We start from the raw sequence: 27,528 nt of genomic DNA, 5'->3' as shown, positions 1-27,528 counted from the left end.
GACCTCCATGCGTGTGGAACCATAGCGGGGTCCCACTCTTGCCTTGACGAGATACTGGGTGGCTGGACTGCGGAAACATAGATCCTCTCCCCCCCAAAAATATTTCCATTGTGGGGACACTAGCCCCCCTTTGTCCTCTCCCCTGCTTAAAATGCTATGTATAATTGGCTGTTTCTCAGAATCAGTATCGATATCCTTACCAAAAAGCTTTGGATCAATGAAGGTTAAATTCAGAGAAGTACCTGAACGTATAGCTATGACTCAACCTAACCATTTGAGATGTAGTTTTCGCTCCTTGTAGATCACTATCATGGCCCAGAATTCTTATCTTGTTTGTTCTAAACAGGCTAAGCTCTCCTCTCCTACTTTCTGACGTCAGCTGGGGTTCTCCAGTGAGTTTCAGCCTCCCAGTCACTCAGCAGCTGTTCGCTATTTATATCCTCACCAACGGAACAAAATAAAAGAAAACTGCATCATTAATGTGTGTTTGTTTATGTTTCCAAGCATTCACTAGCCAGTGATTTTGGCATTCGTTCACTTTAGAGATGGAAAGATAAGACCTGCTAGGTCATTCTGTCCGTCTCCCAGCCAGTAAAATATTGTTCCCTGTGGTAGGTTTATCATTGCTTTGTCCAGTCCAGTTTTGAATGACTCTAGCAAAAGGGCTTCCACCAGACCTGTTGGGAAGACTAGCCACACTCCTATAGATCTTAGCCATTAAGAAATATTTGCTGACATTCAGCCTATAGCTTTATTTATTTGCTTCCATGCCCTTCTTCCTAGTTTATGTCCCCTTGGACCACCCTGAATGACAGTGAAGGAGGGGAAAACAGGGCCAATCAGGATGCCTTGTTAGCCATTCTGGTGCACTCGTGAGATTATACTAATGTATCAATGTACTATGTCATTGAAATCACTTCCTGTCTGCTGGAATCAATCTCAGTCAGAAAAGAACTCAGCGGCCGGCTGCCTGAGTATGACAATACCAAAAACAGAGTGGAAGATTGACCAGTCAGCCTTTGATGGATTGTCACTTAAGATCTCTTTCCACTCCAGTCACTTGACACTGTGATTGTTTAGAAGAGGGCTGGCTTTTTTTTTGAGAGAGAGGTTCTTATGTATTTAAAATCAAAATTTCTCTCTGTTTGGATGAAGGAGTGTGCTGAAGTTGCAGTAAGAGGGAATCATGAAAATCAGACATGGGTGAAGGATGGTTAGGTCACCAGGTGCACCCTGCCTCAGTCTGTGCAGGATTGCTCTCTGCCTTATAGTCCCCATTGCTTGGCATAGTGCCATTTTCTGTGTCTCGGGGAATGGAACTTCCATTACTTCCCTTATTGATTCATTGACTTTAAGGTTGGGAGGGACCATTATGGTAATCTAGTCTGATGTCCTATGTAGGTCATAGAATTTCACCCAGTAATTCCTGCATGGAGCCCAGTAACACAAGCCTGAGCAATGTAGGTTCTGAATCAGGGAGGTCGTGACCCCCAGCGAGGTTGGGAATGGATTCAGACACTTGCAACCAGGCTCCCTTGTATAAGGCTAGAGGGCAGAGAGCCCTTTCTCTTCCCTTTGTAATATGGGATCATGGTATGGAAAAAGTTGAGAATTAGTGAACTAGGGCATATTATGTAGAAAGACTTCCAGCCATGATTTAAAGGCTCCATGGGATGAGGAATTGCCTTTGTAAGACTCTTCTGCTGTTACAATTGCTTATTATGGTAGCACCTAGAGGCCCCAGTCAGGAAATAGGGCTACATTGTGCTATATACCATATAAATGTACACACATCCAGCATGATCACTGCCCCCAAAAGATTAAAGACTCAAAGAGAGAACAGCTAAAATAAAAAAACAGACACTGAAACCATGACTTAGTAGAAGCTAGGCTAGGAAGCTTTGCTGATGTCCAGCCTAAATATTCATTTGTTGAATTTCATGTCATTACTCTAGTTATTATTCCCTAGCACCATCCCAAACAATTCCTCTCCGTATGTAGTGTTTGCACCCTTCAAAGCTTTGTAGCTGGCTATCATCTATCCCCCTGAGTCATCATTTAGCCAAGCTTAGTTCTATTGACCTTACTTATAATTGGAAAAGGTGCAGAGAAAGGCAACAAAATGATCAGGGGTATGGAACAGCTTAAAAAGATTAAAAAGACTGGGGCCGTTCAAAAAAAAGGAGTACTTGTGGCACCTTAGAGACTAACAGGTTGATAGGATAGAGGTCTATAGAATCATGAACAGAATGGAGAAATTGAATAGGAAAGAGTTAGTTACCCCTTCATATAACACCAGAAGTGGGGGTCACATGTTGACATTAGGAAGCATCATGTTTAAAACAAACAAAAGGCAGTACTTCATAACATCCACAGTCAACCTTTGAAACCCATTGCCATGGGATGCTGTGAAGGTCAAAAGTATAACTGGATTCAAAAAAGAATTAGATAAGTTCATGCATCAGTGGCTATTAAGAAAGATTGTCAGGGATGCAAGCCCATGCTCTCGGTGTCCCTAAATCTCTAACTATGAGAAGTTGGGACTGGGTGACGGAATGGATCACCCAATAGTTGCCCTGTCCTGCTCATTTCCTCCAAAACATCTGGGAGTGGCCACTCTCAGAGACAGAATACTGAGTAGATGGACCATTGGACTGACCCAGTGTGGTTATGTAGAAGTCAGTCCTTCTGGCCCACTAACCATGTTTATTGCTCTTCTCTAAATTCCCTTTGTTCCCTCAGTGTCTTTCTGGTGCTCAGAACTGAAGACTGCCTCTGCTCCGTGATGCGATGCCTCTTTCTAGACTTCTCCCCCCCACCTTCACCAGACCACATTTGCAAGATCGTGCTGGTCCACCGTCACCTATGGTGTCTTTTGGCATTACTGCTTTTCAAGTTCCTTCTTCCAGCTGAATTTCCAGATGTTTTATCCTTGGGTATTTCCTGTCTGTATTTCTAACCTCTCTAGGGGCTGAATCCTTTAAGGTGCTGAGAGCTGTCAGCCCCCCCCCCCCCCCCCCCCCAATATAGCTTAAAGGCACTGAACGTGTAGCTGCAGTGCTCAGCCTGTTAAAGGATGCAGCCTGTAGTTCGTTTGCAACACCGCCCAGTTTTGTGTCATCTGCATATCTCATTAATGTGCTATTTACTCCCTGTCCTAGATCATGACTGTAAATAAGAGCAGATCTATTGCCCCCAGCTACCTTTCCCACCTCGATGCATTGACACTTATCACACGTTGTCCTCCTGCCAGAGCACCTGAAACTCTTCTCAGCAGCCAGCCCAGTTAGAATTCATTCTCAGAGGAAGGTTTTTGTGAGGCGCTGTATCAAATGCTTGACTACAGTCTAGCTGCGTCCCATCTAGTCCATTCCTTTCATTCGCTAGTTTCATAATTCGATCAAAAATAAGTGCCATCAAGATCTCTCTCTCTCTCTCCACTAGTGACACTCTAATTCATCTTTTCCATTTGTCTGGAAGTTGGACTTCCTACCCTTCAAACTGGCAAGAGCCCCTTTTAACTTAGGAGACGGGGGGGGGGGGGGGGGCGTTAAATTACACAGATCTTCATGCAATTAATATTGCTAAGTTTCTCTCCTTCCCAGCCCCAAAGATGGCTGCTTTGTACCTTTGTGGAAACTGGAAGCCGTAGGGCCTCTCTCTGTGTAGCCTAATTTATACATCCTTTGTGATCAGCTTGCAGTGCAGGTACTCAAATACTATGGTGATAGGCATGGCCTATATATCTAAATTGGTACAACAATGCCGTCTCTCCGGTCTCTACCTCACAGGATTAAGGACTGTGAGGAGCTGAGGTTCTACAGTAATTGGGGCCATATAGGTACCTAAGATAGATAGGTCTGTGTCTTAGCTAGTGAGAGTTATTTAGACTGTAAGCTCCTCAAGGCACTGTCACTCACATCACACATTTTCAGCACTTAAGAGGAAGGATGGTCTTAAATTTAACACTCGAGTACTGGGTTCAATTCTGTACTCTGCCACATTCTCCTGAGTCACTAAATCTTTTTTCTCCTGCCTGCTGTGTGTCTTGCCTAGCGTAATTACATCTTTGAGGCAGGGACTGGCTGCTGTTACGGGTTTGTAGTGGGCCTAGCACAATAGGGTCTTGACCTCTGTTGGTGCTGCTGTAATTCTAATAATTAACAAGTAATGTGACGAATGTCACTTTCTGCAAACTCTTCGTTCTGTTGGCTTTTTACTTGCACCGCTAGGTAGAACGCCAGAGTGGGGATCACAGTTTTTGGTTTTACTATCAGCCCTTCCAGTCATTTTCTGTGTTGAGGTCCAGGACACTTGCTGTGCCCCATTTTACACAGTCCTAGAGAATGTTTACTGTGGTTTTACCTCCGTATGAGGCCTCGTTATTGCACTGACTGCAAAGCACTTTGTAATCTGCTACTGAAGCATGATTTATAGAATGTGCTAAGTATTTCACAGAAGTTGGGACACTTTTAGCTCCTTTTGATGATCTTGACCCATTTGGTAAATCATCAGTTTGGCAGTGACTAGACAGTGGTACAAAGTGTAAATCACCTTATTATACTGAAACCTATCAATTAGGGATGAGGCAAAGGTCACCGTAGGCTAAGACTAAACCATGAGAAATTTCTTTCCCAAAAGAACACTTTTAAAGAGAGATTCCAGAGATTGAAAATCAGGGTGTGCAAAGGGAATGATTATTTATTATCTGCATTGTGGTTGTGTCAAGGAATGAACCAAGAATGGATCCTCACCATGGTAGGTACTGTGCAGCGTAGAGTAATAAATAGTCCCTGCTCCAGGGAGCTTACGATCAAAATAGACATGACAGACATGGGGTTAAGGAAAGGGATGGAACATGCAAGCAGGGATGGCTAGAAAACCTCATGTTAGTGCCAGGATTCTTGGGCGGGGGGGGAGTTAATTCCTTGGCTGAGGTTTTGTTAAGAGAAGATTAGCTAATTGGAAGGATGAAGGGAGGGAGGGGAACAGGGCAGGGGAGAAGAGATGAGAGAGGAAGCAGTAAGGTATAAGGGACAGGAATGGATTGATACTGAGGTGATAGCAGGTGAAATGGAGGAAACAGCCAAAGAGCAGCAGGGAAAAAGTGGCCACAGTCACAACTGTAGAAAGCAGCTTACGTTTCTGGTACATTCGATAATGACCTGACGCAGACCAGGGAGAGCGCTTTTACATTTCACCTTTCTGGCTCCTTTGCTAGGCCTGGCTTATTTTTGAAAACTCATTATTTAAAGAAGGAGAATTTAAGCATTTGGACCAACATGTCAATCTTTTCTTACCTCAGCATAGAGCACAAATCTTACTTCTGGGTGAGCTGGGACCATAAGAAGGCTATACTGGGTCAGACCAAAGGTTCGTCAAGCCCAGTATCCTGTCCTCTGACAGTGGCCAATGGCAGGTGCCCCAAAGGGAATGAACAGACAGGTTAGCATCAAGTGATCCATGCCCTGTCACCCAATCCCAGCTTCTGGCAAACAGAGGCTAGGGACACCATTCCCGCCCATTGTGACTAACAGCCATTGATGGACCTATCTTCCATGAATCTATCTAGCTCCCTTTTGAACCCCATTATAGTATTGGCTTTCACCATGACCATAACATCCAGGATCAGGCCCTGAGTTCAGTGTCTGAGCAGTGTAGAATTTATTCAGACTCACTTACTGCCAGATCCTGTGATCCGTACCTCAGACAAAATTGAGTAAACACAATTGTGATGAAAGGAGCATGTGTGTTTTCAGCAGAGGGAAGTGCGTTGTTAATAAACCAGAAACTACACATACAAGTTGGTACTACTACTGGGTGTAGTTAGATTAACACTGCTAGCTCCTCAAATCCCTTCCAATGCAAAGACCAAGAATCAAGTGCAGGGCAGGATTTGGCCTTAAGTGAGTACGTGCGTGAGGTGGGATAAGGAGAAGTGTTGCGGTCTGGATTAGATTTAAAATGATCTTCAAAGCTAAATTAGCATTCGGAGTCACAGATACTGGAATTTTACAAGCTGTTCTCATGAGATTTTAGTCCCAAATCAGACTTCTCTTGAAGTCAGCTGATCCTGTGAGATTTCAACCAGCTTGAATTGTGAATCATGTGGGTTCAGTTGTTCTCAGAAAACTTCTGCCACCTTGGTCTGAAAATCTCACGAGAGAGAGCTGCTGCTTGCACAGAAGCAAAAGTGCCAGGAACATGCTAATGTGCCCTTAAGGTATGATCCTTATGTGTTCCTGGCATTGAACATTGAATAACTAACCTTTGTCTGACCATAAAGACTGTATGTATGTGGTCTGCAGTTCCTACAGTTGCATCATCCATGAATGATCCTTGCAGACTTCTCATTGCTCATTTCATCATGGGATGAAAATCCAAACTCCTGTTGTGTAGCTAATTCTGAGAAACAATGGGAACAAAAGTTGGGTCCCAACTTTAATATTTCTTCACAAGGGGGTTGTGCCGTTCACCTGGGCAAACTATTGTGTTATCTTTGCTCTTGGTTTGGGGACTGAAATGCCAGGCTATGAGGAAGCCAGACATGGCAGAGAGAGGGATCAAAGTTTTGGTGGTGGTCAGAAAGGGCCATTTGATTTGGGCCATTTCAAAAGGCAGCCAGAGGACCCAAGGGATGGAAAGTGCCAATTTTTTGAACTCCAAGTCACTGATAATGAGGCTGCTGATGGATTATTTGAGAATTCTGGAAACATGGGAAGCAAAATTGGAAAGAGTCCCTGAAAAGCAAGTGGGACTGATGATCAGTGATGAGGGGAGGGGAAAAACAGTTTGAGAAGCATCTAGGAATATTTCAGAATCCACGGAGTGATTCAAATGCTACTAGTAACAGAGAGAACTCCAAAGGCAGGACCCAGAACAGCAGGTTCAGAGCCTAATTAATTTGCGCTCACACTTAGAAAAGGATTTAACACATGATGAGCTGAACACAAGTGACAGAGAATGATCAGATAGACGGGTGTAGCTGGAAGCAGGAGTACAAACCTCTGCAAGCAAAGCTCTTGCAGAGCAGTTCTTACCCGACTAGAAGCAGGAAGTATTGTTATAGCATGGGAGATGCTCTTCTTGCTGGGTTTCAGGCCAAATTTGTCAGTATAAGTAACTTTTGCATACACATCTGGGCTATTGGATGCTTCTACAAAGTGAAGCCAAACTGACACTAATGCAGTTCACTTGTTACTGATTAGAGTACAGCTTTGTTATCAAGAGAGGAGCCTCTCATTGGGGCTACTGACAGAAGTTAGGTGTTGCTGAACCTGAGGAAGGATTTTGCATGATTGGACTTTGTCTATTAATGTATAATTTAAGGGACAATACGTGCAATTTTAGATGAGTTAATGATCTCTTAGAAATGTTAACTTTTGTGTTTCCTGACTCTTTGATTCTTAATGTGCTGCATGAATGAAGGTTTTGGCTTGTGTGTGTGTAAATATAATATAATATAATAAATTCAATTGAATGGGAAATGCTGGCCTTCTAAGACTTGATGGCAAACAATTTCAAGAGGAAAAAAATGAGCATTCCACACAACAGGGCTTTTCAAATGTTAATCTGCCTTGTGAGGAATCTGACAGAGAAGATGATGTCCAGGAAGATTTATATGCCTGTATTTCCTCCAAACAGTTAGCACTCCGTGGTTATGGTGGGGTGGAGCTAGGCAGAGGAGGTGACAGCTCCAACCCTGTGAATGGTTCTTCACCGAAGATGCTAACTTTCCTTAAAGGCACTTAATCACTATGAAAACACCGGATAAAGAAATTAGATACAACATTTCCGATCCCAGGAACACTCCGGTGATCAATGCTTGAAGGATTCGCTCTAGACTGAGAAAATTAGAATAATTTCAAACACAGAGAATAAGATCCAGGATAGCTCAGAGGAAAAAGGTCCTTTCTCTCTTTGAATTTCTAGACTGGAGGCATCATCTGAGATGATCACTTCAATAAAGGAGTTCTAACTGGAAACATCTTTTTTCTCTCTGTTGGTAGTTGAAATCTCTTTTTTTTTGACAGAGGAAGGATTGGGCAATAGCCTGGATTTTGGGAGACCTGGTTCAAGTCCCTTCTCCTCCACAGACTCTGTGTGTGATCTGGAACAAGTCATTTAGTCTTTCTAGGCCTCAGTTCCCCATCTGACTAATGGGGATAATAACACTGCCCTGCCTGTCAGGTGTGCTGCAAGGATAGATAAAAGATTGGAAGGTGCCCAGATCTATGTGGGCCATGTAAGTACCTAAGACAGATAGACTTTTCCTTATTTTCTTGTTTGTACAGCACCTGCCATGATGGCGCTCTGGTTCCTGCTTGGGGCTTCTAGGAGATATCAAATAGGGACACTCAGGGATGCTTGATTAACATGTTTTTTTTTCATTATTATTATTATTATTATTTATTTAAATAGAAACATGACAGGTTGTGTGTGTGTGTGCACGCACACACAATTAATTTGTGCACTTTTCACAAACTGATGTAGGACTCAAATAGGTTCAGTTTGTGACCCTCCCTTTGATATGAAATCCTTGAAGAAGCAGTGCAAACAGTGTATGCTTCAAGAGAAATTAATCAGCCTCAAATACAACGATGCATCACAGGAACAAGGAGTAATGGTCTCAAGTTGCAGTGGGGGAGGTTTAGGTTGGATATTAGGAAACACTTTTTCACTAGGAGGGTGGTGAGGTACTGGAATGCGTTAACTAGGGAGGTGGTGGAATCTCCTTCCTTAGAGGTTTTTAAGGTCAGGCTTGACACAGCCCTGGCTGGGATGATTTAGTTGGGGACTGGTCCTGCTTTGAGCAGGGGGTTGGACTAGATGACCTCCTGAGGTCCCTTCCAACCCTGATATTCTATGATTCTATGAAAAGGTCTGACCTGATAGAAACTGCATCAGCAAGTCTGCTGGTTAGTCAGCCTAGGTCGGTGCTGCTTTTGAAAGTTCTGTTAATAGGTTTTTTTCCCTTGCTGAGGCTCCAATTCTGATCTGAGTTAACCTGAAGTAACCCCAGAAGGTGAAAATGGTTATTCTGGTTTGACATTGATGTAACTGAGATCAGAATCTGACCCATGGAATCTCAGGTGCGAGGCAAGATATTATGAACTCAGTTACACCAGCGTATCTTCGAAGTAATGGCGCTGACTTTTTTGGGGCTTCTCTGGATTTACACCCATGTCATTGAGATCAGAATTTGGTTTATAGTGTCGTGGCTTTCATCTGAGGATCTTAAAGCACCTTGAAGAACCGACGTATACATGGAAGCACAGAAAGATTAAGGGCCTGAGCTAAAGCTGACTGAAGTCAATGAGTGTATCTCCACTGGCTGGGAGCCACACTTTAAGTGACTTGTTCACAGGCACACAGCAAATAAGTGGAAAAGCTGACACTCTGAGTTGTGTTCTAGCCACTAGGCAGCACTTCCTCACCCAGAAATAAAGGTGTGACCAGCATGTATATAGCATCAGGTGTATAGTTACAAGCATGTTCTGTATGAGGTTATGTACAGAGATAGAGAAAATCATATAAGATATCATAAAACATACATCAGCCAAAGAAACAGTCGTGACTTGCTAAGTGCTTGTCCTTTGGTCTAAACAGTGGGCAAAGGAGAGAGGCTGTGCCAGGATACTTGTGGCTCTTTGCCAAAATAAAGCAAGGAAGGGGGAAAAAGCCCTTAATTACAACTATTAATAGTTGGCCAATATGCATCATCTTCATCCCGCAGATATATCACGGCATTATTACTAGAGGTCCAGATAATGCACAATCCCTGGGGTGGCTGAAGAAGAACAGAGAAAATAAAAAAGAGATCCTTGCCTATATATAGCTGAACACCACTGGCTATGTGAGCAAACTAATTCAGTTCAGTCTGTGGTGAGATGTCAAGCAAAATGGATTTAGATTCTGTGGGCCAGATTCAGATTTCAGTGACACAGGCATAAATCAAGCATAATTGAGGTGGAGGGTAACTCTGGATTTCCACGGGCATTGCTCGGATCAGAATCTGTGCCCATGACTGTGTTTCACCCCCAATTTATGCAAATTCTTCAGGGGATTCGTTATAGGGTTGGAGTCACCATCACCACCACATTATCTACATGTATTCCATGCAATTATTATTTTATTGAATTCTCTGGAGGTAAAATTAAAATAGAGCTTTTCTTTTTCCATCTCTGCTTCTGTTTTTGTTTCCCCTTCTCTTTAACAACCCAGTCTCCCAGGAGAACACTTGATACATCCTCATGCTTCCCAGAGACTGCAGTTCAATAGGCTGAGAGTTAATTAACATCTGGGAGTTTCCAGATGTTTATGTACTATCGCAAAGAGCTGGCCATTGCTAGCAAATGAACAGCCAGAAAAAGGTGATCCAAACAGAGCACCCTTCAGTTAATTAATATGTGTCTGGAAAATTCAGCATGGTCCAGAGAAGCTAAATTGAAATTAGGAATAACTAAGAAAAACCCCTTCATTATCAACAAATAGTTGATTAGATTTTTTTTCAAACCCAGATATAGTTCCTATGCACTGTAGTCATGTATTCTCATTGTTGCCCATACAGTTAGCTGACAGAAAAAGGCACAGCCTTCAGCCTACCTTCGTTTATAAGATGTACTTCAAAAATACCATTAAGTGAGGATACTGTATTGGGCTGGATGACTCAAGCGATTTGTTATAAGGTATGAAGCCTTTGTCTATAAGTCAGGTTCAAGTCCAGTCCAGGTTGCTGAAGGCAAGTTGTTCTGTGAAGTGAGTTGTTGAGTAGGATGGCTCCAGAACTTTTCATCAAAATAATTTTTAGCAGAATGTAGTTTCTGCAAAATTGAAATTTTTGTACGGAAAATTTTGTTTGTCTTTTCTTCAATTTTTCTGTCTGGAAAATCAAAAAATGTTTAGCTTCAGAAACGTTTATTGAACTGAACCTTAATGTTTAATTTTGAATCAGTTCAACATTAGGCCTGCCTGTGTTTCCTGAACATTTCACACGTGTTTGAATATCTAATGCCGTCATTGTCACCTATGGGCTGTACTCTTTGGCCAGACTACATTTCCCATGATGCACCACAATTCCTCTTCTGACCAAGCCGCATAATATATCATATTATTCACATGACTGTGAGTGCATTGTGGGAGATGTCGTCTGGCCAGGAAGCACAACCCATAGGAGAGAATGGTGGTAAGAGACACCAGAACTGCAACTCCCATGAGGTGACACAGTGCCATTGGTTTCAGAGTGGTGGCCTTGTTAGTCTGTATCAGCAAAAAGAACGAGGAGTACTTGTGACATCTTAGAGACTAACAAATGCATTTGAGCATAAGCTTTTGTGGGCTAAAATCCACTTCATCGGATGCATGTAGTGGAAAATACAATAGGAAGATATATACACACACACACACTCACAGACCATGAAAAAATAGGTGTTGCCATACCAACTGTAACTAGAGTGATCAATTAAGGTGAGCTGTTATCAGCAGGAGAAAAAAAAACTTTTGGCGTGATAATCAGGATGGCTCTTTCCTAACAGTTGACAAGAAGGTGTGAGAAACAATAGGGGGAAAAATAAGCATGGGGAAATAGTTTTAATTTGTGTAATGACCCATCCACTCCCAGTCTTTATTCAAGCCTAATTTAATGGTGTCCAGTTTGCAAATTAATTCTAGTTCAGCGGTTTTTTGCTGGAGTCAGTTTTTGAAATTTTTTTGTTGTTGTATGGTGTCTTTTAGGTCTGTAATCGAGTGACCAGGGAGATTGAAGTGTTCTCCTATCGGTTTTTGAATGTTATAATTCTTGATGTCTGATTTGTGTCCATGTATTCTTTTACATAGAGACTGTCCAGTTTGGCCAATGTACATGGCAGAAGGGCATTGCTGGCACATGATGTCATATATCACATTGGTAGATGTGTAGGTGAATGAGCCTCTGATAGTGTGGCTGATGTGATTAGGCCTTATGATGGTGTCCCCTGAATATATGTGGACAGAATTGGCAACGGGCTTTGTTGCAAAGATAGGTTCCTGGGTTAGTGGTTCTGTTGTGTGGTGTGTGGTTGCTGGTGAGTATTTGCTTCAGGTTGGGGGACTGTCTGTAAGCAAGGACTGGCCTGTCCCCCAAGATCTGTGAGAGTGATGGGTCATCCTTCAGGATAGGTTCTAAATCCTTGCTGATGCGTTGGAGAGGTTTTAGTTGGGGGCTGAAGGTGATAGCTAGTGGCTTTCTGTTGTTTTCTTTGTTGGGCCTGTCCTGTAGTAGGTGACTTCTGGGTGCTCTTCTCGTTCTGTTAATCTGTTTCTTCACTTCAGCAGGCGGGTATTGTGGTTGTAAGAATGCTTGATAGAGATCTTGTAGGTGTTTGTCTCTGTCTGAGGTGTTGGAGCAAATGCAGTTGTATCTTAAGCTTGGCTGTAGACAATGGATTCTGTGGTGTGGTCTGGATGAAAACTGGAGGCATGTAGGCAGGAATAGCTGTCAGTATGTTTCCGGTATAGGGTGGTGGTGATGTGACCATCGCTTATTAGCATTGTAGTGTCCAGGAAGTGGATCTCTCGTATGGACTGGTCCAGGCTGAAGTTGATGGTGGGATGTAAATTGTTGAAATCATGGTGGAATTCCGCAAGGGCTTCTTTTCCATGGGTCCAGATGATGAAGATGTCATCAGTGTAGCACAAGTAGAGTAGTGGTGTTAGGGGATGAGAGCTGAGGAAGCGTTGTTCTAAGTCAGCCATAAAAATGTTGGCATACTGTGGGGCCATGCAGGTACCCATAGCAGTGCCGCTGACTTGAAGGTATACATTGTCCCCAAATGTGAAATAGTTGTTGGTGAGGACAAAGTTACAAAGTTCAGCCACCAGGTTTGCCATGACATTATCGGGGATACTGTTCTGATGGCTTGTAGTCCATCTTTGTGTGGAATGATGGTGTAGAGGACTTCTACATCCATAGTGTAGAATGGCCAGGATGGTGTTTTCTGGAAGATCACCAATGGATTGTGGTTTCCTCAGGAAGTCAGTGGTGTCTCAAAGATAGCTAGGAGTGCTGGTAGCGTAGGCCCAGGGTCTGAGGAGAGAGTCCACATAGCCAGGGAATCCTGCTGTCAGAGTGCCATTGCCTGAGATGATGGGGCATCCAGGATTACCAGGTTTATGGATCTTGGGTAGCAGATAGAATAGCCCTGGTCAGGGTTCTAGGGGTATGTCAAGGTTCCTTCCCCACTCTGAACTCTAGGATACAGATGTGGGGACCTGCATGAAAGACCCCCTAAGCTTATTCTTACCAGCTTAGGTTAAAAGCTGCCACCACCAAAGTGTTACACAAGGAATAACAGGGGAAGTGCCCACTTGGAAACGTCTTCCCCCCAAAATATCACCCCAAGCACTACACCCCCTTTCCTGGGGAAGGCTCGATAAAAATCCTCACCAATTTGCATAGGTGAACACAGACCCAAACCCTTGGATCTTAAGAACCATGAAAAGCAATCAGGATCTTAAAAGAAGAATTTTAATTAAAGAAAAAGTAAAAGAACCACCTCTGTAAAATCAGGATGGTAAATACCTTATAGGGTAATCAGATTCAAAACGTAGAGAATCCCTCTAGGCAAAACCTTAAGTTACAAAAAGATACAAAAGCAGGAATATACATTCGATTCAGCACAACTTGTTTTATCAGCCTTTTAAACAAAACGGAATCTAACGCATATCTAACTAGATTGCTTACTGACTTTACAGTAATTCTGACCTGCATTCCTGCTCTGGTCCCGGCAAAAGCATCACACACACAGACAGGACCCTTTGTTTCCCCCCCACACCCCTGTCCAGCTTTGAAAGTATCTTGTCTCCTCATTGGCCATTTTGGTCAGGTGCCAGCGAGGTTATCTTAGCTTCTTAATCCTTTACAGGTGAAAGGGTTTTTCCTCTGGCCAGGAGGTGGTTAAAGGTTTAAAGGTGGTTAGCCTTCCCTTTATATTTATGACAGGTGTGTCTGTGCAGATTTGTTCTTGTGCTTTTCAGGGAGTTTCTTGAGCAGATGGTGTAGTTTCTTTTGGTAACCCTCAGTGGGATCAGAGGGTATTGGCTTGTAGAAAGTGGTGTTGGAGAGCTGCCTAGCAGCTTCTTGTTCATATTCCGACCTATTCATGATGACGACAGCACCTCCTTTGCCAGCCTTTTTGATTATGATGTCAGAGTTGTTCCTGAGGCTATGGATGGCATTGTGTTCTGCACAGCTGAGGTTATGGGGCAAGTGATGCTGCTTTTCTACAATTTCAGCCTGTGCACATTGGTGGAAGCAATCTATGTAGAAGTCCAGTCTGTTGTTTTGAATTTTAGGAAGAGTCCACCCAGACTCCTTTTTGTAATGTTGGTAGGAAGGTCTCTGTGGGTTAGTATGCTGTTCGGAGGTGTGTTGGAAATATTCCTTGAGTCGGAGACGTCATAAATAGGATTCTAGGTCACCACAGAACTGTTTCATGTTCGTGGAGGTGGAGGGGCAGAAGGAGAGAGCCTGAGATAGGACAGATTCTTCTGCTGGGCTAAGAGTATAGCTGGACAGATTAACAATATTGTTGGGTGGGTTAAGGGAACCACTGTCATGGCCCCTTGTGGCATGTAGTAGTTTAGATAGTTTAGTGTCCTTTTTTCTTTGTAGAGAAGCAAAGTGTGTGTTGTAAATGGCTTGTCTAGTTTTTGTAAAGAGCACTTCAATCTCCCTGGTCACTCGATTACAGACCTAAAAGTCGCAATACTACAACAAAAAAACTTCAAAAACAGACTCCAACAAGAAACTGCTGAATTGGAATTAATTTGCAAACTGGACACCATTAAATTAGGCTTGAATAAAGACTGGGAGTGGATGGGTCATTACACAAAGTAAAACTATTTCCCCATGTTTATTTTTCCCCCTACTGTTACCCACACCAGATTGTCAACTCTTGGAAATGGGCCATCCTGATTATCACGACAAAAGGTTTTTTTCTCCTGCTGACAATAGCTCACCTTAACTGATTACTCTCATTATAGTTGGTATGGCAACACCCATTTTTTCATGTTCTGTGTGTGTGTGTGTGTGTATATATATATATACACACACATCTATATTTTCCTGCTGTATTTTCTACTACATGCATCCGATGAAGTGGGTTTTAGCCCACGAAAGCTTATGCTCAAATGCATGTGTTAGTCTCTAAGGTGTGCAAGTACTCCTTGCTCTTTTTACAGTGCCATTGGTAGATGTAGTGTGATATCGAATTGATTGTTTTGACATTGTTCATAGCTTTTTATTCTATGAATATAGATAGATAGATAGATATAGATCTTTCATCCTGATTTGGGATGAAAACAAATGTTGAGATATCAAAATTACCTCCAAGAGGGGAAATTCCTTTTTTGCTCATCTCTACTTCTGCGTCTGTCTAGTTCCTTAACACATTTTAAAAAATGTCCTCACAATCCGCACCGATTTAGAAGTCAAGGCATACAGACAGCCACGGGGTGACTCCTTCAACTTCGAGTCAGGTTTGTGCCACATTGGCAAGAGGTATGGAGAAGTTTGCATTGTTGCTGTCTGCTCTCTTTCATTGTTTGGTGGGAATGGGATAACCCTCTGGTGCCATTAATCTTCCACTCTAAATTCACTTAAATATTTGTTTCTTAAAAAGGTACCACTGAGGCTGTGCCATCAATTTCCCTAATGAGAGGCTGTCAACATAAATTATAACTCTCAGGCACGTTGTGTATTATGGAGCATGCTGAAAAGTTACTTCAACAAGACTTTTTTTATTTATTTTTTTTTGCCTGAAACATTCATTCCCTTTCTTCCCTGGTGCCGCGCCATGTGCGAGTCACTGATTAAATTCCCTTCTTCCATTTCAAAATCTTGATGCCCTGAGTGCCTTGTTTGGGGAGCCAGTGACATTTTGATGCCCTCCGTTATATACAGCGTGCCTGGGACTTCTTTGCAATTCCAGGGCAGGCACATATAGCTGTGGAAAGGATTTCATTTTGGTTTCTTCCTCCTGATAACTCATCGCACTCTGGCTGGATCTCTGAAGGAAATGCTGCTTTTATAATGAAAGGAGGGTCCTTCTGCCTGAGACATCTGAATTATGGTCACAGCGTGGCCAGCATTGCAGGGTTTCATTATTCTAAGCTGTCGTCATAGCCATCACAATAAAAGGAAATATATAACTACCATGATGGAAGCTTTACACTATATAGTTTATCTCTATAACAGTGTGCTATGATGTACCTAATTAGACTGTATCAACTGGTCCAGGTCTGCTCCCAAAGGGAGATTTTCTTATTGTGTCTGGTCAGAGAGCTCTCTGCTTATGATTTATCACTGAAATTAAATTTAAGCATTGTTTCCCATTTGATTATCAAGCTGTAGGTGACTTTTAAAAAACGCTTTTCAATCCATTACCCTCCACTCCCCACCCATGAGCCTTCACTGCCACTGTCCCCACTCTTTCCCAAAATAAATAAAATCACACACACACACACACACACACACACAGAGCACCACTGGAAGTTGAAAGAAGAATTGAAGGGTACCAATTAGAGAGAATAAAATCATTGCTACTCAGAGCTGTTCTGCCTCCTTTCCTTACCTCGCTGCTGTTTTACTTCTGACGTGCACAGTCATTGATGCATGATACATGTGAACAGTTGGAATATACGAAAAGGAGCCGTCCCCACACACACAGACATTAGATAAGATGATCCAGCAGGTGTTTCCCATCTCTGATTCTAACGATCATCCAATTTGTGGGAGTTAGTGGGGTGAGTTCTTCAAGAAAATATTTAGAAAACTACCTTTTAACTTATTCCATCCTCTAACCCAGTGGTTCTCAACCCGTGGCCCATGGGATGCTCGCAGCCAATCAGCACACAGCTGCGGGCCATACAGGTAGTATTGGATGTGGCCCACATAACATATCGTTGGTCGCATATGCAGCCCACAATGGTATCTATGTTGAGAGCCTCTGCTCTAACATATTCTATTTAGAACTTCTTAAAAGAGAAAAGTGACCTATTTTATTTCTTCTGTGTTAGCACCTAAGGACCCCAGTCAAAGATCACCACACAAATAATTTAAACACCACACAAATAATACAAAGGCAATTTGTGTCCCGGAGAGCTCACAATCTAAGATTTAAACAAAGTGTAACAAGTGAATAAACAAAGAGGAGCTGGTGGATCTATGTATACTTAATCCTTCCTCAGCAAAGCGGGATAGACAAGATGATCTCTTTAGGGCCTGTCAAGGTTCCTTCCCCACTCTGAACTCTAGGGTACAGATGTGGGGACCTGCATGAAAACCTCCTAAGCTTACTTTTACCAGCTTAGGTTAAAACTTCCCCAAGGTACAAACTATTTTACCTTTTGCCCTTGGACTTTCGCTGCCACCACCAAATGTCTAACACCGGTCACTGGGAACGAGTCCGTTTGGAAATGTCTTTCCCCCCAAAATCCTCCCAAATCTTACACCCCCTTTCCTGGGGAAGGCTGGAAAAAATCCTCACCAATTTGCATAGGTGAACACAGACCCAAACCCTTGGATCTTAAGAACAATGAAAAAGCATTCAGTTTCTTAAAAGAAGAATTTTAATAGAAGAAAAAGTAAAAGAATTACCTCTGTAAAATCAGGATGGTAAATACCTTACAGGGTAATTAGATTCAAAACATAGAGAATCCCTCTAGGCAAAACCTTAAGTTACAAAAAGACACAAAAACAGGAATATCCATTCCATTCAGCACAGCTTATTTTCTCAGCCATTTAAAGAAATCAGAATCTAATGCATATCTAGCTAGATTACTTACTAAGTTCTAAGACTCCATTCCTGTTCTGTCCCAGGCAAAAGCATCACACAAACAGAGAGAGAGGCTTTGTTTCTCCCTCCCCCCAGCTTTTGAAAGTATCTTGTCTCCTCATTGGTCATTTTGGTCAGGTGCCAGCGAGGTTATCCTAGCTTCTTAACCCTTTACAGGTGAAAGGGTTTTTCCTCTGGCCAGGAGGGTGTTTAAAGGTGTTTACCCTTCCCTTTATATTTATGACAGGGCCCTTCCAGCCCTCTATTTCTGTTATTCTAAGGCAAGATAATGGAACATAAATAGACAGTTGTTGAGAAGACTTCCCCTTTCCTTCTTCCCAGGTTTGGAAGAAGCTCACAGTTTGATGGACAAACCATCTAAAGCTTGACTGGTCAGATATCTCCAGTCAAAGAAGCTGGGGTGGGGGCAGAGACACAGGTTGTAGTTGTTTTGTAGTAACTTGCTGGGAAAGTGTCCTGTGCATGATAAGCAGTTCTTGTGCCACAGTGACTGGCAGCCTTTCCGTATACTCCAGTAAGGGGGAATAATCTGATCACATTGCATGCACAACTAGGATATTGCAACATTGGCCTGTTGCATAATGAGGTTTTTTACTTTCCTTTACCATTCTACCATGGCAGGCAATGGCCCCTGCAGTTGATAGGCTGTCCCGCTAGATGGACCAGTGATCTGATCCACTGTGGCAACTCTGAATTTCTAATGCTTTCTAAAGTGATACGATGTTTGGACTGTTCATCTGGGCCTCAGCGTAATTGCCTTCGTATGTCTGGCTTTGAGCAAGCGGGGAGTGCCAGGTGGTTATTCTCCAGTGTGAATGCAAATGGGGGGTTACTCGGGGATGCGAGCCAGGTTAAGTGCTATGTGTCATCCTCTGCAGTTGGAAATCCCAAGTCCTTGTGTGCCCCTTACTCTGGATGTATGGTACCAAAGGGGAGCATGAGGATTTAATCATGGTCAACAGTGTGCTTAGGAGATCTTGGTTCCACACTCCACTCCTTGTCCGCATTGCTGCAACTTGGTAGGAATAAAATGTCAGTCCCATATCAACAGCCCCATTAATGTCGGAGTGGGTTCCTCTCTGCTCTGCATCCTGCTCCATGCTTTTACCCAGCATGGATAAATGCAATGAGGCGGAATCACCCCCCCGATGAGCACGTGCTGGACACAGTTTCCTGTTATCGTGAGAGCCTGGGGAAAGGGATTCATTCTATTCCTGGGAGAGTATCCCACTAGGGAAAGGGAGTCTGCAGCTCCCTCGCTGGAAAAGCAAGAAGCTGAGCATTGTTCTGCATCCTGCTCCTAAGCTGATCCACACCAAAGCTCTGTACTTAACGCAGGGTTGTCTTTCGTTTGCAGGGTGTGCCTTCCTAACATACTGCGAAAGGGAGTCTGCCCTGAAGGCCCAGAGTGCGCTGCATGAACAGAAGACACTGCCAGGGGTGAGTCCAGATTGCTGTTTTCATCTGCATTGGGTTGTATATTACGTTCCCATTTGGGGGTAGGATGATTAATGACTGTTGTTGCTCGGATGAGTCCATATTTGCATGGGGCTATAAAATCAAGGTGCCACAATCCAGCCTAGACGTTTCCAGACGTAGCAAACCTCAGCTTGTTGTTGTATCCAGAAGCACACAGCGGAAAATAACCCATTTGGGGCTGGATTCTGCCACCCTTTGTCATGTGAGAAAGAGGCTTTAGGGCTCAGCCTTCTGATTCGTGCATGGACATGTGTGTATGAGGTAACACCTCCACTTCCCCGCCCCTCCCCCCCTCGACAAAGCAAGGCGTGGTGGCAAAAAGAAACGGTTTGAATTATTGAGTTATCACAGACTGAAAACATATTCTTCATGACAAAGTGGTTTGACTCAGTTGCTTTAGTATTCAAGCAGCTGTAGCAGATTGGAAAGGCAGTGAGACAAGGAGAAAAAAGAGAGAGAGAAGAGAAGAACATGAGATAATGAGGAAAATTATTCACATGAGCAAGATCTGAGGTTCAGACAACACAAGCAGAACTAAAAATAGAAACATCACTCTGAGGGGAAGACCTGGCCTGCAGGGGCGGATTGAGACTGGTCCTTGGGTTTCTCAGGCCAGTGGTAAGGGTTGGGGGTGGGGGAGACACGGGTGTGGTTGGTGTACAGGGACAGGGAGAAGCACAGTGCAGATCTGATTGCAGCTGGAGGGAGTATCTCTGCCTGCTCTGTCTCATGTGGATAAAGGATCAAGGACTCAGGAGGGACAGAGATGTGTCCATAAAGGTCAGGGGGCAAGGGGTATGTGTAGAATGAAGAGGCTGGGAGCAAAGGTTTACCCATAAGTCTGTACACTCAGAGTTTTGAACAAGGACTGCATTACTTTAATCTACCCCTGTATGCAAGCTGGGAGTTGCTATCACTAGACTCAAGTTACTCTCAACTGCTGAGAAATTGTTGCTTCTCCTGATATGTCCATGGCCCTGTATCAGTCTCTAGAACTGACCTATCTTTTCATCCCCTTACCAGTGCAGATGCCCACACACTCACGCGTTCGGTGCGATCTTTGTCGTAACGGGTGTGGTTTGTTTGTGTATGTGTGCGCGTTGTTCACTAAGAATACCTTCACGCCTGGTGACAGCTCCAACAAACTAGTTCTTCTCAAAAATATGAGTGGCTCTGGTTGCATTGTTGCTACTCAGGGGTGATTCCTTCCAGTTTATTTTCTTTTTAAATCCATGCCGTCTCTGTGCCTGGGCTACCAGCTAAAGAGTATGTGTGTGCACATACTCACAAAAGACAGATATTTAGCTTAGGGATGTTTCAAATAACAGCTTCTTCATTTATATTTTATTGAGCATGTTTTAGAGGCATACGCATGCAAAAACACAGGGATCAAGATTTTCAAACCTGAATCCATAATTAAGTGGCTAAATTGGGGTCCTGATTCTCAAAAACGGTTGTTTATTTAGTAGAGCCATTCACTGGGAGTTGTTGGATACTCAGGAATTGAAAAGCAGGCTATTTTAATCATGTCCAGAGCTCATATCATTCCCATGAGGTCAAAGTCATGTCTCAGTGAGGCTGGTGTAAAACTGGAATAACTCAACTGAAGTCCATGAGAGTTGCTGGGTGCTCAGCACTTTTGAAAATCCGGTGAAAAATTATTTGCCTAAATATGGAGTTTGAGAGCCTGATTTTAGACACCCAGATTTGTAGTGGCCAAGGTGTATGTCTGTATGTCTATATAAACAACAAAGCTCTGAGGGTGAAATCCTGGCTCCATTGAAGTCAATGGCAAAGCTTGTGTTGATTGCAACAGGGGTAGGAGTTTACCCTTAAGGTTTTATGTCTGATACTATGAGGGTCTGAGTACCTCTAGCTTTTATCAATTCAAATTCTGACCTCATTTGCAATGCTCTAAACCCAGACTAACAGCATTGACTTCAGGAGAGTTATTCGTGTTTAACACTGGCTGTAATAGTGATCAGAATCTGACCCCAAGGGCAATGATGAAGGCTCTGTGCTGAAATAAGTGACCAGAATTTCAAATATACTGAGCACCCACCAGAGCCTTTGGCTTCAATTCCAATTATTCCTCTTGGGATCAAGCCCTTCTTTCTCCCACCCAACCTGGCTGCAGACACCTTTCCATCAAGTTCCTGAACTCATCCTCTGGATGATGTTTCTCTAGTTTGTTTCAGGGAACCAGCCTTGTCTTTGATAAGCTCTCATGCCAGGATATTATTTTATGGCTCCTATGCAAGTAGCAGGGGAGTATTTTATGACATACCTAACTGGGCTTGATGACATGCACTGGCAATATTAAGCATAATTCATCACCATAAAATGAGAAGCATGCCTTAGGTCAAGGGTCAAAGTCCTCTCTGACATGAGTTTACAAACAATACATATATAACACATTCCCTTCACCTGCTAGTTTCTGTGACACAAACAATACTACTGAAGAAGCATGAAAATAATTAACAAGCCAGGTATAGAAAGGGGAAAGTAATACATACAGTAGATCACTGAATTGAGGCTTCCCCCCCAGTAAATTATACAGTACTTGCTCTTGTATTACTACTGCATGCATATTTGCTGTTATAAAACATAGAACTGAGTCATTTGTAATAATATGCACATAAATGCAAATGTATGGAAATGATGAGGCACCAGAATTTTGTGCATAGATCCAAGCTCCTGCCTCTCAGCTGTGTATCACTGTGTTTTTAGTGGAGTGGTTACATGCACATATTTTACAGTAATTACTTTCTGGATGTGCTTTGTAAGATGACAGAAATATGTTTCACATATTTTCTTGTTATATGTGAGATATAAAGTCATCTTGTGGAATAATCAAAACACTGCTAAGCAGGTGTGTGTTGATTAATAAAGTCTTTATGGTCCATTTTTTAGGGGGAGAGTTGTGATAAATATTTTGCGGGAAGTAGAACGTAATGTAAAATATCAACTTGCTTGTGAAATCTTCTTCAGCCCACTGCTTGGGACAGTTTGAAAGTGTCTTCTGCCTAAAACTGAAGGACTGGGTGTGCGTTAGAACACTATTGTGAGTGCCAGGCGATTCAAATTTTAACATTTACTTGTGATTGTTTATTTTACATATAATAGAATAGCTGGATGATGAAGTATATTAGTTTTTTAATAATTTATAGAAATGCTTTGATGTTGCAGTAATTACATTAAAGGTCACATATCAAAGGTAATTTGGGTGAGCAGCTGTGATGGTTTCTCAGAAGCAATCAATATTGCTGTCCGTGGTGCTGATTTCACCAAGGGGACTGCCAGATTAAAGGAGGCTTATTACCAGCCAGACAGACACAAGGGAAATCAAGAACAGATTGGAGAGATGCACTATTCTCTTTCCCCGCCTATAATTAACACTGTTCACCATAATCTGTGCTAATCCTTCATGCTGGGAAAACCACTAGCATTTTTAGACATCTCAAAGGCAAATTAGGCAAGGTGGAATATTTTAATAGGAGGGGGATGGGAGAGAATACAAAACGTAAAAGTTGATTCCCCCTTGGGAATTCTGAGCCTGGTAAATCTCCCCATGATGAAAGTTCAATATAAGAAATGCAGTCCATAATCTAGGAGAAAGCAAAAATATGACCCCAACAATGACAGTGCAGGGGACATGAGAATTATGTGCCTGCCCGCTTCGTTTAATATTAGCTATTGGCCCCGCAGAGCTCCATAGGAAATGAAATCAGGGAAATAAAATTGTTTTAAGTGTAGTCATTTTCATTACAAATTATAGCAAAGTCAACTTTTCCCCCTTTCTTTCTTTCTGAGGCTAACGTCAGAGGATAATGCTGAGAAATGTAATTAGGCTATCAAGATCGACTTTTATTTATGACACAAATAAACTGAGCTCATGTATGATAAGCACGGTTGCATTTTTTCTCTGTTTCTTTGTGGTTTCTCAGACACAGGGACTGAAGGGGCTGTTGGTTGTGGGGGGCTGCCTGTTTTCTATAAAATCAGAACTCACCAGCAAGGCTCCAAAGAATAAATATAAAAAGGGATAGCTGGCAAACTGTTAACCTCCAAAATTTTAGGTGCCTTTCCAGACTTTGAAATCCATCAAAAATTATTTTGTCGTCTTATTGAGAGGGGAGAAATAGTACTGCAGCTGTATTATATTTCTCAGCAACTTACAGAGTTTCTATTTTGCTTCTAATAGCACCCAATCTGTTGCTGTCTTTATGCCGCCCAAACCAACCTATGCCATTCCGTACTACATCTAATTGAGTGTTTCTGTAAAAGCAAAGGAGGGTAAATATGTGTTGCAATAATATCAGGAAACTGGGGGATGTCAAGGTGCTCTGAAGCTCCTTTAAAATTGGAAGGAAACGATAGCTATTGAATCCAGAGGCGTGGTTCCTGTTTCATAATTTACTGAAATTCTCATGTGTGTTACCAATCATGCCTTGATGAAATGCATGTGCATGTTACCAATCATGCCTCCGTGAAATTCATCATGTGTAAGGAGTGAAATTCAGCCCTTAGTTACTGAAATCCTCACAACAGGGCTTAAGTGAGACTCAAGTAGTGCATAGACCTTGCAAGGGCCCTGTGCACAGGGTATGAATTTCATCAAGTCTAGTAGGCTGTGCTGTAATTTTACAATATTAATTCACTTTTTAATGCTTCAGTGGGTTTCCTAGAAGCTTGTTAGGAAACTATGAAGTCGCATATTGCCCTGCACACTGCATTAGGCCAAAAGCTGGATTTAGATCCCCCCCACCGCCCTGAAAAGTTTTCACTACCAATGTAAGTTGTAATTTGGTCAGCAGTGGCAGGCTGGAAGGATTCCATTGATTAAAGTAGCCCTCTGAACATACAAGCTGCTCACCATGCCCTTTAGATTTTGAAAGAAAACACATTTAATTGTTCCCCTGGGAGAACTATGCCTGTTTCCAAAGTTAAAAAATGAAGATGAAAAGGAGCAAAAACAGATTTGAGGGAAGAGACTTGCAAACACTGAGCCTGTAGAAATTCTCCTTGAAATCTTCGGGCATCCACGTCATGGTTAAAAAAGATTCTTCTCCCTCCTCTCCCCAGGCTGATCAGAAGGTCAAAGGCTCTTTGGCTCTTTCTTCAGGGAAAGGAAGGGTGTGGGGGGAGTAAAGCCACTTTCCATTTACTAAAAACCCCTGTAGTTTGGCAGTGCTGTGCTATTCACCAGATGAGATGAAACACCTGGGTCCTATCTGCTTTGTAAACATTAAAGTTCCATTTCACTAGTTAAAGATTGGCTTCTGTAGCCCCACTCCCGCAACCACAGGAATACAAAGTAAACTCACTCTCTACGTTCCAGTCCAAAGAGCTTTGGAGGAAAAGGCTACAGTGTAAGTGTTGTGTCAGAACCAGTGTGTGTGTGCTGCCGTCTCACCTCAGACCAGCACTCTCATTACATCTGTAGCTTCCGAATAGGTCCCTTTTAGATTTGCAAAATTCGAGCAATGAGATCTTGCTTGTCTTTTAGCTTTAGAGGAAATTAATATATACATGAATATATAACACTGTATATGTGTGTGTGTGTATATATATACACGCCCACACATATCTACAGGAAAATTAAAATGAAATTCCAAAGATTGTATTATCTCTCTCTCTCTCTTTTTTTTTTTTTCATTTGGATCTCAAAGGACAATTGTTGAGCAATTCAACAAAAGCCGTTGTTGGACCTTCATTCGCTTCATGTGTTACTCAATGACAACTTTTCTCTTTCTGACGTGTATGCCATAGGAGGATCAATCTAATTTTATGTACAACTGTAAAGATGAATGATAAGTAGAAAGGATTCAGGCAAGTACAAGCTGAATAAATTATAAAGGGCAAATGATGACAAGGCTGGGGATCCCAGGAGACAGTGATGTGATAACAGAAACTAAAGACGAATTCATGATGGATGTAGTTAGCATGTACTGAGGCTGTTAATTCTTCAGGGTAGTTTTACAACTTCTTGTGATTGGAGCAATCAAAGTATTTCATTTTAAAGAGGTGCTATATATTTTCACTTGTCTGCTGTGCATATTTGTATGTATGGCCTCATTTATATGCATAACAGTAAACTCCCATAGGCTAGTCAAGCTTACCTCCCATCAAAGGGTCCCTATTCTCCAAACCATAATGCCCCTGTTTATGCATAAATAAATAGATAATGTGTAACGATTTGAGGGCAAACCTGGATCTCAGCAAAAACATTTCCATTTTCATAGCGGCACAGCACACACCAATCAAATCAGCTCGGGGACTCATCCAGTGAGAGGATGGGTGCCCTCAGTTTCTGTCAAAGCCAGGCGTGGAGATTGAGTTAGGCTCTCATAATATCCTTGTTCAGTGTGTGTGTGCGTACGCACACACATTATGTAACTTTAAGATAGGTCATATTTTGGGCTTAAGCTACTCAAAGGGAAGCTGATGCAACGTCTAAGGTTGGAAACAAATCTGACCTCTTGGTTGTATGCTTTTGTTTTACATCCATTGTTCATTATTATTATTAAGGGAATTAACATGGATTAACATGGTTAACATGAAAATTAACATTTTCACCCTAAAAAGTTTTTTCTTCTCTGTGAGCGATCTTCACCCTGGCCTATGTTTGTACACACCAGGCCCTTGATTCTGTCCTCACTTGCACCGGTGTACATCAGCAGTAATCTGACTGAGAGATCAGTGGAGCTACATGGTGTGGGAAAGAGGGAAATCAGCCCTGTATCGGTTGCTGTTAAAATGATGGTGAACCAGAAACCAGGACTTGCAGTGGGGACGTAAAACATTACTAAGAATTCTTCAACTAGGAGGTCTGATCCTGCAAAATGCTGAGCATCCACAAGACTTACTGGGCCATATCATGCAGTCCTTACACTGTAATCAGGCAAGTTCCAGTTGAAGATCATGGGAGCTGAGGGCACTTGGTGTCTTGGGGAAGCTGATACACACCTTTCAGGGTCAGGCCCTTACCACTTAATGGGCCCATAACTCTAAGGCTTTCAATTGCAATACTCTAGAGTTTTGAGCCATGACCCTTCTGTGGAGCATGCATTTTTCAAGGGAAAAGCAGGAGCATCTGTATTAGTAAGCAATTATGATCCTGTTTTCATGTAATCATCTCTCAATAATAAAGAATGAGTGAGGAAAAATGCAGAGAACCTTTGATGTTTTTCTCTCCCTGTGTATCTAGACAGACAGGTAATTCTGTGTAACTGGAGGCAGAGAGCCAAACCTGGCAGTCATTATTTTACTCTTAGGGTGAAATTTTCAAAAGCACGTATGTGACTTAGTCCCATTTTCAAAGGTGAAACTTTGGAGTTTCTTTGAGACTTAAGTATCAGAGGGGTAGCCGTGTCAGTCTGGATCTGTAAAAGCGGCAAAGAGTCCTGTGGCACCTTATAAACTAACAGACGTATTGGAGCATAAGCTTTCGTGGGTGAATACCCACTTTGTCGGATGCATGAGACTTAAGTTACTTTTGAAAATAGGATTTAGATTCCTAAATCAATTACGCCTTTTGAAAATTTTACCCTTAAGGCTTGTCTACACTTGAAATCCTGCAGTGGGTGCAGCTGTAGTGTTTCAGTGAAGGCATTACCTATGTCAATGGGAGCGGTTCTCCCATCAGTATAGGTACTCCCATCTCCCCAAGAGGCAGTAGCTAGGTCTACAGGACAATTCTCCTATTGACTTAGCAGCGTCTATACTGAGGGTTAGGTCAATTTAACTGCATCGCTCAGGTGTGGCTTTTTCACACTCCTGAGCAACATAGTTATACGGACCTAATTTCCTAGGTTAGACCAGGCCTTTGTCTTTACTCTGGCAAAATCCCATTGATGTAAACAGATACAAGGGAGTAAACTATTTTGCCTTAAACACTCTCCCATCTCCAGCTGCAATTCAGCAAGGTAGTTCAACATGTGACTAGCTTTGAGCATTGGAGCAGTACCTTTGAAGTCAATGGAATTACTCAGGTGCTCAAAGATAGGCATGTGTTTAAATACTTTGCTGAATGGGGGCCTTTTAGTGCTAATAATGTAGTGTAATTACAGTGTAATCTCCCATCATAGTCCTCTGCTTCAGAACAACTTCTAATGTGACTTGGCATAACATGACCTACATAATATCTAAACTTAACTTCAGAGGCTCTTTTCTTTTTTTTTTTTGGCAGGGGGGAGGGAGAGATGGGGAATGA

At 42.5% G+C, this 27,528-nt stretch overlaps 1 protein-coding gene across 31 annotated transcripts in view; it reads left to right on the top strand.

Moving 5' to 3' along the window:
* CELF4 (CUGBP Elav-like family member 4) overlaps positions 1–27,528 on the top strand; it is an 847,078-nt gene that overhangs the window by 87,213 nt on the left and 732,337 nt on the right. For all 31 annotated transcript variants that reach the window (XM_077818124.1, XM_077818110.1, XM_077818096.1 and 28 more), the window contains exon 2: positions 19,192–19,274. In XM_077818124.1, the coding sequence (XP_077674250.1) occupies positions 19,192–19,274 (83 nt within the window). The remainder of the gene's footprint in view (positions 1–19,191; positions 19,275–27,528) is intronic.

The sequence above is a fragment of the Eretmochelys imbricata genome, chromosome 5 (assembly GCF_965152235.1).
Source record: "Eretmochelys imbricata isolate rEreImb1 chromosome 5, rEreImb1.hap1, whole genome shotgun sequence".
Lineage (NCBI taxonomy): Eukaryota > Metazoa > Chordata > Testudines > Cheloniidae > Eretmochelys > Eretmochelys imbricata.
This window is presented reverse-complemented; position numbering and strand designations above follow the sequence as displayed.